This window comes from Dendrobium catenatum, unplaced genomic scaffold, assembly GCF_001605985.2.
Source record: "Dendrobium catenatum unplaced genomic scaffold, ASM160598v2 fragScaff_scaffold_85, whole genome shotgun sequence".
Taxonomy (NCBI): domain Eukaryota; kingdom Viridiplantae; phylum Streptophyta; class Magnoliopsida; order Asparagales; family Orchidaceae; genus Dendrobium; species Dendrobium catenatum.
The window spans coordinates 87983-103433 of record NW_021318547.1 but is presented as its reverse complement, the minus strand read 5'-3'; the positions used below and the strand labels follow the sequence as shown (position 1 = coordinate 103433).

Genomic DNA, 15451 nt, shown 5'->3' with positions numbered 1-15451 from the left:
ACTAGACAGCAAATTGGTTCATTAAAGCCTATCATGATATTAAACCTGCTTCATCAGCAACTCCCAAAGCCTATTCAACCTGACCCAGGAAGCCATTAAACATATTGAATGGCGTCAAGCTTTAGTCGATGAATTCATTGCTTTACAAAAAACAAGGGACCTGGAGTCTCGTTCCTCCACCTAAGTCTTTCGTCCTTGACTGTAAATGGACCTACCTTACTAAATTCCAAGCTGATGGATATGTAGCTAAATATAAAGCTCATCTAGTGGCGTTGGGAAACAATTAAGAATTTGGTCTTGATTATACAGAAACATTTAGCCCCGTGGCTAAATTACATACTATTGATATACTTCTTACAATTGTTTTGCATAATGATTTGCAGGTTCAATAACCTAGGTTGACCTGATCAACAAGGTTGACCCAGGAATGGGTCTGAGCTCAAGAGACTTGGTCTGACCCATGGAACCCAAAGAAGGTTTTCTTGAGGCCTGGCTTAGTCAATTTGACCAGGTCAACCTCTTGACCCAAGTGTTTGACAAATTCAAGGTCAACATGTAGCTCGATTATCTACTGAATCCGAATACCATGCCTTAGCCGCTCTAACTGCCGACGTCATATGGCTTCTTAAACTACATGACGAATTTCAAGTCCCTCAAAATCAACCAACTGACATATATTGCGATAATACATTAGTTACCGCCTTGGCCAACAACCCGATTTTCCACGCTCATACAAAACACATCAAAATCGATCAAAGATTTGTTCGAAATCATATACAACACAAGAGCATTCATATTCTACCCATTAACACCTTGGATCAAGTAGCTGATATATTCACAAAATCTTTATCTACTCCAAGATTTCAATCATTACGGCTCAAACTGATAATTCCCCAGAACCCATCAGTTTGCGGGGGACTATTAGTAGATAAATACCATATAATAAATAAAAACAAACAATAAGGTGTCTCACTCTCATTGTTTAGCTATCTTGTCTCTATTAAGTAAAGTCTATATATAATAGGTATTGCTTGTAACCTGAAACTCATATAATAAAAGTTTTCTCTACCGTCTCTCGTCCCACTCTCTATCTCTCGTTCAACGTTGCATTCCAGATCTTGCCAAACAAGATCTCTTGCATTTCTTCAATTTTGACTATAAGTTTGTTGATATCAGAATTCAAATGGTCCCGATTTTAATTTCATAAGTTCCCAACTTGATTTTGCCTCGATTCATGCCGGATCAAGATAATTTTTTGATGATATATCAATAATATATATGTAAATCATTCTAAAGTAAATTTCTTAATTTTTGTTAAATTAGATCCTATTTTTATTTAAGTTAGATTAAAAATATCACTAATGTATGTAAATCACCTTTCAAAACCTTCTACCTGTATCGAACTAACAACCCGCTCCTAGTTCCTTCTCACACGGAGAAATGGCGGAGCAACGAGAAGAGATGGCGGAGCATCAACATTCTCTCCAGGCAAGCTCCGTCCCCGCATCCATTTCCTCTTACTCTTCACCAGCAACCGTAGCTACAGCCGGCATACCATTGCCATCAGAAACGTTCTGCCGATCATGCGGCGGCCCAACCACCGATGCAGCTTCAATCTCTTTGCCTCCTCAGTGGTCTGACTCGTCACCGCCGCCAGCGTACCGTCCGATCCGCGCTCCGGCAATTAACGCCCCAAAAAATACCAACGCCATCGTCCTCGCTCCTGTCCCTCGACCACTCCCAGTTCCAGTTGCGGAGCCTCCCTTCCATTTTGAGGTCCCGTCGAAGCGCATCTTCTCCTCCGACGACATCCAGCGTTTTCACGCCTCCGCCGCCTGCCGCCATTTTCTAGGATTCGTGGCTGCCCTGTCCGACTCAGTTCGCGGCCGCAAAATCCACGATCCCGTTTTACCTCTATCCCCCGCTCTCTCCTCCCTTCTCTCCTTAATTGAAACCCTAGACAAATGGATCGAAGAGATCCCGCCACTCCCCCATTCATCTCGTTATGGAAACCCAGCTTACCGCTCCTGGCACGACAAGCTGTCCAATGAGGGCATCTCCCTGATCCTTCCTCTCCTAATCTCGGATGTGCTCCGCCCTGCCGCTGATGAGCTCCTTCCTTATCTCCTTGATTCATTCGGCAACGCCTCCCGTATAGATTATGGTACTGGTCACGAGACTAATTTTGCTGCTTTCCTCTATTGCCTGGCGCGCCTTGGGCTCATAAAGGAGGAGGACTGTCCCGCCTTGGTAACTCGCGTGTTTGTTGCATACCTGAATCTGATGAGGAGGTTGCAAACTATGTACTGCCTTGAGCCTGCCGGCTCCCATGGGGTGTGGGGTTTGGATGACTACCACTTCCTTCCGTTCATCTTTGGATCGGCGCAGCTAATTGATCATAAATATATGAAACCTAGGTCGATACATAATCCAGATATATTGGATAATTTCTCAAATGAGTATATGTATCTGGCTTGCGTGGCTTTCGTGAGGAAGGTGAAGAAGGGGGCGTTTGGAGAGCACTCGCCCATGCTCGATGATATCAGTGGTGTGCCCACTTGGACCAAAGTCAACAGTGGCCTGCTCAAGATGTACAAGGCAGAGGTGCTGGAAAAGGTGCCCATAATGCAGCATTTTCTTTTCGGATCACTTATCAAATGGTATGATTCACTGCCTTATATATATTTTTTGAATCGGTTATGTGTGATGTTGCTCATGATTTTAAATTTGGTAAAATTCAAGTTAGTGCTATTTGCATGAGGAGAATTTTACTTTTCATGTTTATGGCTGCAAACTTGATTTTTGCATTTGATCTTTGATCAAGCAACGAAAAAATTAGGAAGTTTATTATAGTATAAGTGGATCTAGTAAGTCCCTTAAGGAAGTGTAACATACAAAACAACTTTCATATATGTATGTTGTGAGATTGAACCATTGAACATGACCTTGTAAGAGTCATGGTGAAGGTCCACCACCATGATCATCATTATCATTAGCTCCATACCAACTAGTATATGTTGGATTTATGAATACTTGTTCTCCATTCATTTCTTCTGAGTGTTGTATAGGTGTTAAAAAACTATTTTGCATAAATTTGTATGCCCTTCTATCTATAACACCTTAGGTTGATCCAATATTTCTTCCTAATCATTCAACATTAATTTTATCTATCTTATTTATGCATTTTCTATCTTTTGTTATAAATGTTCAAATCACATGCCACCCTTTTTTGACCCAATCTTTAATAGATGCTATTCTCACTATCCTTCTAACAATTTCTTGACATATTATTATTTATTTTGTCACACATCCATCTCAAGATCTTCGTTTGTACCATATTCAATTTGTTTATTTTGTCACACATCCATCTCAAGGTTTTCATTTGTGCCATATTCAACTGGGATGTTAATGATTTATTTATATCCAACATTGATATTCATACAACCTATCATTGCCGGGTCCCAAGCACTCATCAATAACCAACGTAAAACTTATCGAACAATCATACATAAATCTTTTAATTAATTGAGATCCATACAACTTGTGTTATGAACACCCAAAGTGCAACATGAAGTGAAAAGGAGATTTTTTTTTTTTTTTACGAAGCAGAAAACATAGATGAAGCTCTTTAGTAAAATTATTAGAAGATTTATATCATATTCTATCAATTATTAATGACAAAGAGCTGTGCAAGATTGTAAGCAAGTTAAGCTTCAACTTGTAAAAGACCAAAGGTTAGATTAATACCTTCAATGAGTATTCATCAAGAATACCCGACATAAATAATTGATATGAAATTGTTGTACACTCAACAAATTATTACTCATATATCTGTGTAAATATTAAAGTACATATATACCAAATAACATAATCAAGCACTTAAGTAAGCTAAGGCTCTTAGCAAAATAAGTCATTATAAAAAAACAAACAAATATGTTTTGTCCCAAATTATCAATCACATGCAAATTTCTTCTTAAAAGCCCAATACTCCGAAGAACAAGAAAATAAAAAGTTGAAGCCATCATAAATAATGAGTTACTCAATCATCATTTCTTACTGCACCAACTTTTTCTTCACGACTGTCTTCATCATGTGAATTAATATAAGTGATGGCTTGGTTTAGTATTTTCTTTGATGTTATGTTATTTATAAGAGGTGGAGTTTGGCATTCTCTGTTATTTAGGTTGCTTAAAAACCTTTGGTAACCATGATTAAGATAATTTAAATTGTTTTCAAATTGGATGCCAATTTTAATGGTTTTAAAGCGAAGGATTAAAAAACAAGAAAGTTTTTAATCTCCATTAATTATTCTAAATAGGATTATATTCTTCGAGTAAAGAGGCCTTCAACTAAATACACTGTAGTTGATAGATGGTACTATTATTTGAATAACATTGTATTTTAGATAGCAATTTAATTTGCATGACATTGAACCAAATAACTCCTATGATTCATTATCTTTCAAATCACCTTCCTCTTTACGTACATCCATATTTGGTGTCTTTGATGCAAATTTTTTTTAAGATTGATTTGATGATTTTTTTTTTACCTTGAAATATTATGAAATTTTGTTTATCTTCTTTTAAACAAGAAGCCATGTCAAGCTCTTTCCATGTTAGATCATCATAAAAATGATAATCCCCAACATCATTCATAACCCCAATATGCTAATCAATATCACCATGTTATGGTTCTCCCTGAACCGACCAAACCAGCCCAGGTTGGGCTGCTTCACTTCTATAGGTGGCTTAGAAATTCTTGCCCAAGCATATGGGCCCCCCCTAGTGCGGCAAATAGAGAGAGGGAAGGGGGCGGCTAAAGCATAAGGAGGTTATTTTGAATTTGGTTTATTTTAGGAAGCTTTTATTAGGAAGATATGTTTTTAAAGAGCATAAGAGGTTAGGGTTAGGACATGCTTGATTATTGTTTCTCTTTGGTGTCTTGGGCTCTAGACTCATCATCTAGAGATTGGGAGAGAACGATCCTCCTCTCGAATTGAGGATCAATTTTATCTTTACTTTGTGCTTGCTTTGATTTGATTCCTATAATACAATTTATTATTTTGGATTGTTTTCACCGAAGTTCTCGAGTTTTTCTCGCTGTTTTTAACAATTATTGTTAGGTTTTCTTGCGAACTCAAGTATTTCCCATTAGGGTTACTTGCAAACTCAAGTATTTCCTATCACACCATCAATGTTTTCTAAGTTAATTGGGTCTATTACGCCCCACTTATCATGTCTATGCTTAAGAGCCTGATTGCACTTTACGTAGACAAGATCGTTCTACCTTTTATGTGCTAGCGTATTTCTCCTCTTAATATGAATCACACTCAAATTGTGTATAAAACCATAAGCAACTTGAAATAATAATCAGTCACTATATTCTGTATTCTTCCTCTTATCTTGTAATGACATGAATTGTTCAAGGGTACTTCAATTGTGCTCACATTTAGAAGTACAACAAGAGAAGATTAATACCCCTTTTGCCAACTTATGCAAATTAGTTGGTGATGCATCATGCATCTCCTACCAAGTAGCCAATTGTTTAGTGCGAAATAAGGGGGCATAATTTAGGTATCATATAATATAATGCATTAGTTTAATATTTTTAATTTTTAATTCATGGTGACTTCTTGTTTCTTCTTTTCATGATAATTTCATTTCCCAAAAGTCTTTGACATTATTATATTTTGCTAGCTCTTCATCAATATCCTTATGCTTTTTAACTCTTTTTATCAATGTGTTTATCACTTGATAAAGGCTATCTATAATTATTTTATTCGCCATGATCTTGGACTATTTTTTATATAAAATTTTGGATTGAATTAATACCCATCTTTATGGAGAATGTGATCTTTTGCTTTTTAGGGTTTGGAATTAATTGATTTTTTAGGGCTTGTAGTTAATATAGCAGTGTTCTTATATTTCTTAGGAACCCTATGTTTGAGTTTTTGAGAGAAGTAGATTGGTGTAGGATTTGCTATGGTTGATTAAGGATGGCAAACCCTATTTTGCCGAGAGCATACATAAGAATTTTAGGGAGGCTAGGATTTCCAAATGGAGAAATTAATGGGCTTGAAAATATTTGGAGATAGTAGAGAAATGTTTAAGGATTAATTTTGAGTCGAGATTACGTCCTTTAAACCTAGTTTAGTCTGACAACATATTGGACGATTTTAAACAACTAGGGTTATTAAATGAGAAGACCTTTGAACTTAAAACCGCTTGGAGATTGTCAAAGAATGTTTTTGGATTATATATGGGGCTTTTTTTTATAAATTTTCAAGGGATTTTGATAGGTTAAAAGAGAGAAAAATCAAGACTAGATCTTGTTAACCTATCAGAGGTTGGCCTTGATAAATAGGGCACATCTTTCATTTTTTTTCTAAGGTCAAGTTAGCGATCAACTATTGGATGTTATGGGAATTTAGGAGAAGATTAAGGTTGAGTTTATTCTTTCCATGTTAGATCATCATAAAAATCAGCATTTGGTCTAATTTTCTTAAGGATTTTAAATGGGCCACTAGCCCTTGCATGCAGTTTAGTGAAGATGAATGTATTCTTTCAAGTCTGATGCGAATCACTATATCATTGCCGTTATATTTTTTTTTGTAGATCTAGTTTTACTTATAGTTTCATCATACTAGTCTAATCCCCTAGGTGTTCTAGGTATACCCATAACAAAATTCATCAAAAGGTCCTCCTAGGGCCTATATTGTAAATGCAAAGCAATATATTTTTTCTGTTTTTTATTTAGTTGCTTTTGCCCACTTGCATGGGAAACACCCGAGAATAATCCTATCTACATCCCTTTTGGTAGAAGGCTAATAAAGTTTGCTCTCAACAGGATTGCTTCTTTGCTTGTCTTGTCGCTTCCTAAATATCTTACAATTCCTCTTGAATGAAACTCTAAATATCTTACAATTCCTCTTGAATGAAACTCTAAAATTAAAAAAAAAAAAAAACTCTGACTGATACCTTAGGGATACATAACTATCTAATTCTATACAAATATTCATCTAGCACAAAAAAGGGTTTCATAAAAGATAAGGGCATTTTTTTATGCAAATGATGTATTTGTGATATGGATATATGGGCATGAAAGATAAGTCTCCTTTAGTGTATCAAAATTTAAATCTGTAATTGAAAAGATATGATGGCCAAAGGTACTCTAGATTAAACATCTGCTGATGTATTCTCAACACCAAATTTTTGCTTGAGACAAAGGTGTAATCATGCAAAAACTCCACCACTTTACATGTCTATGACTTGACTTTTCTTTTAGTATATTGTTAAACCTAGGGATCTAATGATCTGAATGTAATTTGAATTTCATCTATAATGAATAGTGTCTACAATGCCTGAGAGACTGAATAATGGTATGGAATTTATTATCACATCTAGAATAATCTTGTCCAACATCATTCAAATTTTCACTAAATTAGACAGGTGATTTTTGTATTTAACATGCCTGTAATGCCTAATCTTAAGGCAGCACATGCAACCTTAAATGCATTTGTGAAATTAGGAAATCTCAATATAAGAAAAGTGGTCATAAATACCTTGATCTGATTAAATGTTTCTTGAGCACTAGTAGTCCATATAAATTTTCTTTACTTAGGATCCATGGTGCTAAGGTGCCTAATAAGCCTCTTGTATAATATCGTGAAGGCAAAAAAACTCTTAACATCTATAAACGATTTAGAAGTAGGCTAATCAATGATGGTTTTGATATTGATAGGATTAGGTTTGAGTCCATAGGTGGTAACTTTAAATCTGAAGAATTTGATCTCTTGGCTCGTGAATAGAGGGAACTCCATACAAAAACTCTTAACATGGATATAGTGGTAGTATAGTCAATATCATGCTAGGACTTTCTAGCAGTAAATAATCCAATCCTAATTAACTTAATATAGGGCTCTATATTCTTTTGATGAGTGGGCTATATATCAGAAGTGGGCTTGTGATGATGTGGGGGAGGGATCACTTAGATGACTTCACAGGATAGTTAAACATATTAGTGTTCTCTAAACAATAGTGTATGACATTAGTATCAAATAATCTAAACCCCTCTAATAATCTATTGGCTATATCCATAAGAAGTACATCACACCAAACATAATCCTTGTAACTTCTCATTTTAATGGGCATCATGCACCTACTAGTAATTGGGAGGGATGTGTGGTTCACCCAACTCACATGAAATGCTCTGAATGGAGTTTACATTTTAAATTTGCTCTTTGAAGTGTATGGATTGATATCACATTCATTGCAGTGCTTCTATTAATTGCTAATCAACATCTATTCTTGCATATGACATACACGTTAAATATGTTTCTCCTCCAATCTTTATTTTTTTTTTCAATAAATAAACACCTTATCACATTCAGATGTGACTTATTACTCTCTCTTATGTAATGATCAGACAAGAGTGTCATCAATAATCTTCTCAATATCATCATTCTCCTAATCATTTCCCTCCTCTAGAAATAATATTTGGGCTTCACACTAATGTTTCAGATGCCCTTTTTATGAAATTTAAAACAGATGATCTCCCTTTTAGTTTTAGAGATGGACTTAGTACTCGTCTTCGTGCCTTGATGACTAATTGTAGGGGAAATAAGTTTATCAGTAGACTTCTAGGTTGAGAATGTAGTGGTATGGATTTTAGTCTTAATGAGGGGTGTAAATTTCTTTTAAATTTCGATGGGGAGGGAACAATCGAATCTATTCTCAATGGTCTAAGGATCATATAGCTCTACCTCATTTTCAATCTCCATTCTAATGCCAAATACATTAATTGACAAGTTACCAATCAACATCAATACAACTAATCCGAGCCACAAAATCCTCTAATGTATTTAGGTACTAAGTGACCTGCATACTCCCTTGAGAGTCATCAATTTCTTATGAAGCTTTATATCATGATGTTTTGGGAAGTATTTTGACTTTAATGACTCCTTCATGTCCACCCATTTGATGACTAGTTTTTCTAATGTCTTTGTTGGCTAAGATATTTGACTAATAGATTTTGATTTGGCCACCATTTTAACAAACGCGACCCGTTGATAGTCATCCATTTAGTACCATTAAAAAACTCATCCATCTGAGGGCCAATCTAGAAATATATTATGGTCATAAACCCCATCAAATGTTAGGGTCTCTATTTTGATTTTTTTTGGTAGGATCATTAAAATCATCTTCATTTCTTTACTGACTTTCTAGCAAAAAGTTATTCTTATTATCTTAGTTGATTCTGATTTGTTGGTTCTCTTCTATATGATAATTTCTAAGAGATATGGGTTGGGGTTTGCAATCTAAGATTCACTTGGTTAATTGGTGTTATCACGGTTTCTAGTAAGTTTGCATCTCGTCATTATTTTTCTCTAATAAAGTTTGCACTTGCATGGTCAATTGCTCTAGCATATAGGTCCTCTGGTTGAGCTCTTAAACATCGATTAAAAAAGCGGTCGAGGCGTCTGAACAGAGGCGCGACTCAGTTTGAGGCGCTAACCCGGCGCCTTGAGGCTTAAGCCTCAATGTATTTGACGAGGCGTGCAATTTTTTTCAGCGAGCTGTACGCGTCGAGGCGTAACGCCTCGAGGCAGCATGAGGCGACGCCTCATTAGGATTTGACGGAGCTCACAGCGAAGAACAAATTCCTTATCTTTCGAGCGCGCTGCTTTCGCTTCGTCCCTTTTGAGAGCTGCTTCGTGTTCGATCACAAGTGAGTTCTTCGATCCGGCAGGAGTGCTCGGGAACGATTTTTCTTCCTGTTCGACCACTGGTTTGAGTTCTTCACGCTTTGTGTGAAGTCGGAGCTCGAACCGAAGGTAACACTTCAAGTACCGCTCAGTACCGAGTGGTACATGCTCGGTACCACTAGCCACATGCTCGGTACCGAGCCAGGTCGAACTCAGCCAAGGGGAAGCGCCCCCTTGGACCCCTGGCAGACCGATATATTGTTGTATTCATGTTATTTTATTATTGGTAGTACAAATAATTGTTAAAACAAATCTTCAAATTCATAATTGGCATAATATTTTGTTATTTTTTGTCATTGTTTATAATTTTAAATTAATTTATTTTAATCGTTTTGAGGCTTACGCCTCGATCCCCCTCGAGGCTTACGTCTCGCCTCACATAGAAAAAAATGCCTCGATTCCCGATTTCGCCTTTTAAAACCTTGCTCTTAAATTACTCCTTATTTGTTGATTTTGGTGGCATGCTATGTAGGTGAGTAATCAATATAGATAGCATAATTGTGCAAGCATTTTATAATGTAAGTGTTGTGGTGTGTGCTTTCTATAATACGATGATATGTGTCACGAAAATCCACATAATTTATTTTATGGTCGGCCTACATATATTTTTAAGTATCAAATTGAAACTACTTAATAGAAGAGTGTTCACTTTCTGATAAGCTAGCTCAAGCAATATATTATAATTTGGGATTTTATAAGTGGTCGATTTTAGAGATGAAAAACTCTAAATTATAGTGTGAAACTCACATACTGAAATTTGGAGTCACTCAAGTAATATTCTAATGGTAGGTTAAGAAAAATGGCAAGGTTATATTGTGGAGGCAACAATTGGATTGATGACATTATTTTCATGGAATTATCAATAAACAAAGCAAACCTACTACCTAAGCATGAAGAGACATGCCATTAAAAAGAAATAAACATATAAAAGAAAATTACCCCAATACAAATGAAGAAAGTATCCTTGTGCAAGTGTCGCAACCAATGAATTGTTATTCTCTCCACTTTTGATTTATTGTGAAACCAATTTGATGGAGCCTTCAAATTAAATGCTTGCAAGGGCTTATAGTTACTGTAGATGTGTTCCAATATACTTCAGAATTCCTAGATTCGAGTTTTGGAGAGTAGTTTCAAGTAGTGTTGGCTAAGGATGTTAAACCCTATTTGACCAAGGGCATATTGGAGTATTTTGGCGATGCTAGGGTTTACATATGGAGGAATTAATGGACTTGCAAAACTTGTAGATGGTGGAAGAATGTTAAATGATTGATTTGGACTTGGGTGAAACTTTTCAAAACTTTTTAGTTGTTTAGATGAAGCCAAAAATCGAGATTAGGACCTTTAAACCTAGTTTAGGATGACAACAAATATGATGACTTTGAACAACTGAGGTTTTAAAAGGGAAGTTTTTTGTATTTAAAACCATTTTGAGATTGTCAATGGATGTTGGTAGAGTATATTTGAAGTTTTTCTGAAATTTTACTAGAGATTTTGATGGTTCAAAAGAGTGCAAAGTTGAGAATAGGCATTCTTAACCTGCTCTTGGCCGACTTTATTAAATATGGCATATCTTCCATTTTTTTTTCCGAAGGACTAGTCGAGTATCAGACATGGGATATTATGGGAGATATAAGAAAATATTAGGTTAAATTTATTCAGGACTTGTAGAAAAAAAAAATTGCAAAAATTATTTCCTCACCGAAGGAAAGCCTCTCAAACACCAAAGAGAAGCAAATCATTTCACCAACAAGTTCTATATTTCATTCAAACCATCATTAATTGTTCTTACAGCTGGGAATCACATCTAAATACATTTTCTTATTTGAATTACATTTGTTTCTAGGAGATAGTTATCACATTTATTGTGGAGTGGTTTGGTCCCTCCATTTGAGAGGAGTGGAATGAGGTGGCACTTAGTGGCTGAATTACCATGTCGATTTCTCAATGGACGTCCCTTGACCCATGTAGCCTCTTATATTAACCTCCAAGTTAATCGACCACCAAATGCAACAAGTAAATAATTAGCAGAGTCGACCACTTCCACTATTTCTTCTTTCTTTTCTCCAACATATCTATTTTCTGCATACTGTCCTTGGAAATTAAATGACCACCATTGCATATTTTTTTGATACATAATACAACTACAAGATAACACAATAAATGATAACATACGAGCACACAAGGTTCTCTCTTTATATCGCCTAACACAATTTATAATTACTTTAAAACTTGGCTAGCAAAGTTATTACATAATCATAGATCTAATAATTGTCCTACAATACCCTGCATCAATACTTTTTACAATTGCATTTTTATTTTGGAAGTTCTCTTTATATCTGTCCTGTAGTTCAGTTATTTGGTGATTTGTTTCATTTTTTGTCTTTCTATTCTCCAATTTGGATTGCTTATTTTAAGAAAGGTAGAGGTAGCCTAAAAAGACTAGGTTAGAAAATATTAGAAATGACCTTTTTTATTAGATTTAAACGAGAATTTGACTTTTAACAAACATAATGGAGAAAAAAGATTCATGTAGCTGATCCCATGTAGTGGGACAAAGGCTTGATGTTGTTGTTGTATGTTTCTAATTTTTTGAGTTTAAGACTTCGTTTGAGATAGCTTTCTTACTGTTTTTTTAGTTGGCTTTTTAGTATAATGTTTTTTTTGGTACTAGAGGGCTACTTCATAAAGTAGCAAAAAAAGGTGCCAAACGAAGCCTAAGTCAAACATATGATTTTTTTAATGCTCCAAAATTTCTATGCAAAATTTCTATTGGAAGACCACTAATTTATCATGCGGAGATTTTCGCTCAGTTCTAATTTACGTCTATTTTGATGAATAGCAATCTAAATTAGAAATTTGGAGCTATGAATTTGAATTTGTGTATGATTTTATACATCTCATTTTAGATATGTATTAAAAAATCTAAGCTCCATACGTTATTGCATCACAAGAGTTTAAAGATCTCATTTTAGATATCCAAATGCTTTTGCTCCTGTTTTGATCTGCTTTATCTTCCTAAATCACTTCTTGTTCTTTAAGAACTTGTTTTGCTCTGCCTTGTTCTTGCAGGGAATGAAGTACGTTTGGTGAATCTGTATGATTTTGTGCAAACGCTAGTTCTGGAAGGTCTTCATTTTACTGCGTAGATAACTGAGAAAATGGAACACTTTTATAAGGCTTAATTGTTACCCTAAACGGAAGCTTGGAAATGATTAGGAATACTACCTATTCCAGTAATCTACTTTGGCTCATAGTGTTTTCTTCTGCTCTGTTTGGATTCATCTACATTCACTTGAAAGAGTTTCAGCTTTTCTTTACAGTTGCTTCTCTTGCTTATAAAAGTGGCTACGGTAATTTTGTATTTCTTTTGATCATCGTGACCAACTTACTGCACTCTAAATTTCCTGATTCAGACCTGCATTGCAAAACTAATAGGCTTTGTTTGGAACGGTTTTTTTACTGCTTCTTAATGCAATTTTTCAGTATCAAAATTAAAATTTATGTAATAAAAAATTACTTTAAGAAGTAGTAAGAAAGTCGTCCCAAATCAAGTTCTAGGGTTCGTTTGGGACGGCTTTTTTATTGCTTTCTAAAACGGAGTTTTAGTACAAATTTTTTTATTTTTGTCCCTAATCTTCTACCAAAAGCTAGTGTTGAACAGTAATTCAAAAGTAATTTTTTTGAACATTGCCATCTTGATGGCAAGAATTGTTGTTTATCCTATGTACCGCATACTATTTAAATGTGTGAAGGTTTAAGAGCTGGTTTGGGATCATTTTGATTTTCAAATTTTATGTTAATTTTATTTATATTTTATATGAAATATAATATGTTTAATTTTTTTAAACATTATTATTTTATTTTTGTTAATATTAAATAAGTGACAACAATTGCTAGCATGATAGCTGTAGTCATTGATGAGCAATGGTTAAAATGTGTGAGAAGTGGTTAGTTTTTGGTCAAATTTTCGTAACAAGCTTCTTTTGTGTGACATTTAAGGGAAGGAGCAGCTTTTAAAAAAATTTTAAGAAGCATCAAATGTGCTAGAATGATAGGCGTATTCAAATAATACGCCATATTAGTTGGCGCATTCTTTGAAAGTGTGAATCAGTTTGGCGTGTTCTGGGCAATACGCGTGATATGCCGGCGTATTCCTCTCAATTCATTATTTTACCAGGTTTTCAGTCCGTATAATCAGGTAAAGCCATTATTTCCATTAGTTGCTATTTGATTTTTCTTGTTTTCAGGTGAACATGGTTTTCAGTTGGAGTGATTTTTTTTGGGAAAATTCAGTTGGAATGATAACGTTTAAAAAGAAGAGAAATAGAAGCTTTATTTTGTCTCGTTTTGTGTTGAGGTATTACTATATTTTATGTTTTAAATTAGGTTTGATTAAATAAAAATAAATTCTTGCACAAATTGTAGAGTTTTCCATTTATAATAAAGTATGAAGAAAATGTTGATACGTTCTATCATGTAAGTTAGTTTCTTTGCAAAAGTATGGAGAGTTTATCATCTTAATTTTACACGTATAAATTTAAAAAAATATATGCAACAATCATAGTAAGAAGAAAATTATGTGAAATCAACTTGTTGAGATAATTGTTGAAAAATTAAAATTTGTTATCTCATCATTTAAATAATTAATTATTTCTTAAAAGATAATAAAAATGTAGAACTTTTATGTATTTGTTTTTCCCTGATTGAAAAAAGAATTAGATTTCATAATTTAACGGCATTATTTAATGGCCAAAACTTCGAAACAAGCATCGTAACTGCGATATTTAAAGATTCAAGCAGTATTTTTAAAAAAATTAAAAAATATTCGAGCATATTTTATATTTAAATCTAAAATAGAACTAGCTAATAATTTTATAAACCAACAAAGAAATATATCCCACAAAAACTGCGGAGCTTAAAACTACTTCACAATACATAATTTTTTAAATAAATGTACACAAGTTTTACATCACAACCAAATAAACTATGAAATAAATTAAAAAGAAAAAAAAAATTAAACATACCTCACCTATCTCTCTTCGGATGAACACAGCGGTAGCAAGAAATACAACAAACAACTGAAGAAGCTTATGATTTCCGCTCAGCTCTTCTGCTCCTATTTATAATTGAAATCTGCATGGCATCTTCTTAACCCACTCCCTAAACGTCCAACCAACCGCAATAATTTGCATTTTAATTTCCGCACCGGTCCGCGGAATTCGTGGATCTGGTATCCGCTAAAATCCAAAAAATCAAATCAGACAGCCAACCCAACCGAATTCGTGAAGAATGCGCTGGGCTGGTTGGCGCATTCTCAAGAATGCGCCGAACCATTAAGCGCATTCAAGAATGCTCTTAATGGTTCAGCGCATTCTTGAGACTACGCCGAACAAATTAGCGCATTTACACTGCGCTAGTTGCTTTAGCGTCTTAGCTCGTATTCAAATTTTTTCATAAATCTACTTCTTCCACGAAAATCCATTTGCATCATGCTGCTTCCGAAAATTTTGCCTTAGTTTTTTGTGAGGAAGGAACGTGTGAAGGGGGAACTATTGCTTTGCTTTTGGCGTTGGTTGGTTAGAGCTTGTTACTGTGATTTAGGATGCTTGATTTGTTGCAAAAAGAATATATAGAGTAAAATGGAATATATTGAAATATAAATGTAATGTAATTGAAATTTTAGGAGTT

The 15451-nt window shown here is 34.7% G+C and overlaps 1 protein-coding gene across 2 annotated transcripts; it reads left to right on the top strand.

The window, feature by feature from the left end:
• The first annotated feature begins 1374 nt into the window (after window positions 1-1374).
• On the top strand, window positions 1375-13082 carry LOC110094216 (serine/threonine-protein phosphatase 2A activator). Of its 2 annotated transcripts, XR_003701443.1 has the most exons (3): window positions 1375-2660; window positions 12833-12898; window positions 12942-13082. XR_003701443.1 is itself a non-coding variant. In XM_020819396.2 (2 exons), the coding sequence occupies exons 1-2, from the start codon at window positions 1441-1443 to the stop codon at window positions 12837-12839; spliced, it is 1227 nt and encodes a 408-aa protein (XP_020675055.1). In that variant the 5' UTR covers window positions 1375-1440; the 3' UTR covers window positions 12840-13082. The 2 variants fall into 2 exon arrangements, 1 of the variants encoding a protein (XP_020675055.1); XM_020819396.2 differs by having other exon boundaries at window positions 12833-13082.
• Window positions 13083-15451: the final 2369 nt, after the last annotated feature.

Bases quoted from the DNA above. Each gene is read 5' to 3' on its own strand.
- LOC110094216 (XM_020819396.2), top strand. From the start codon at position 1,441: ATGGCGGAGCAACGAGAAGAGATGGCGGAGCATCAACATTCTCTCCAG.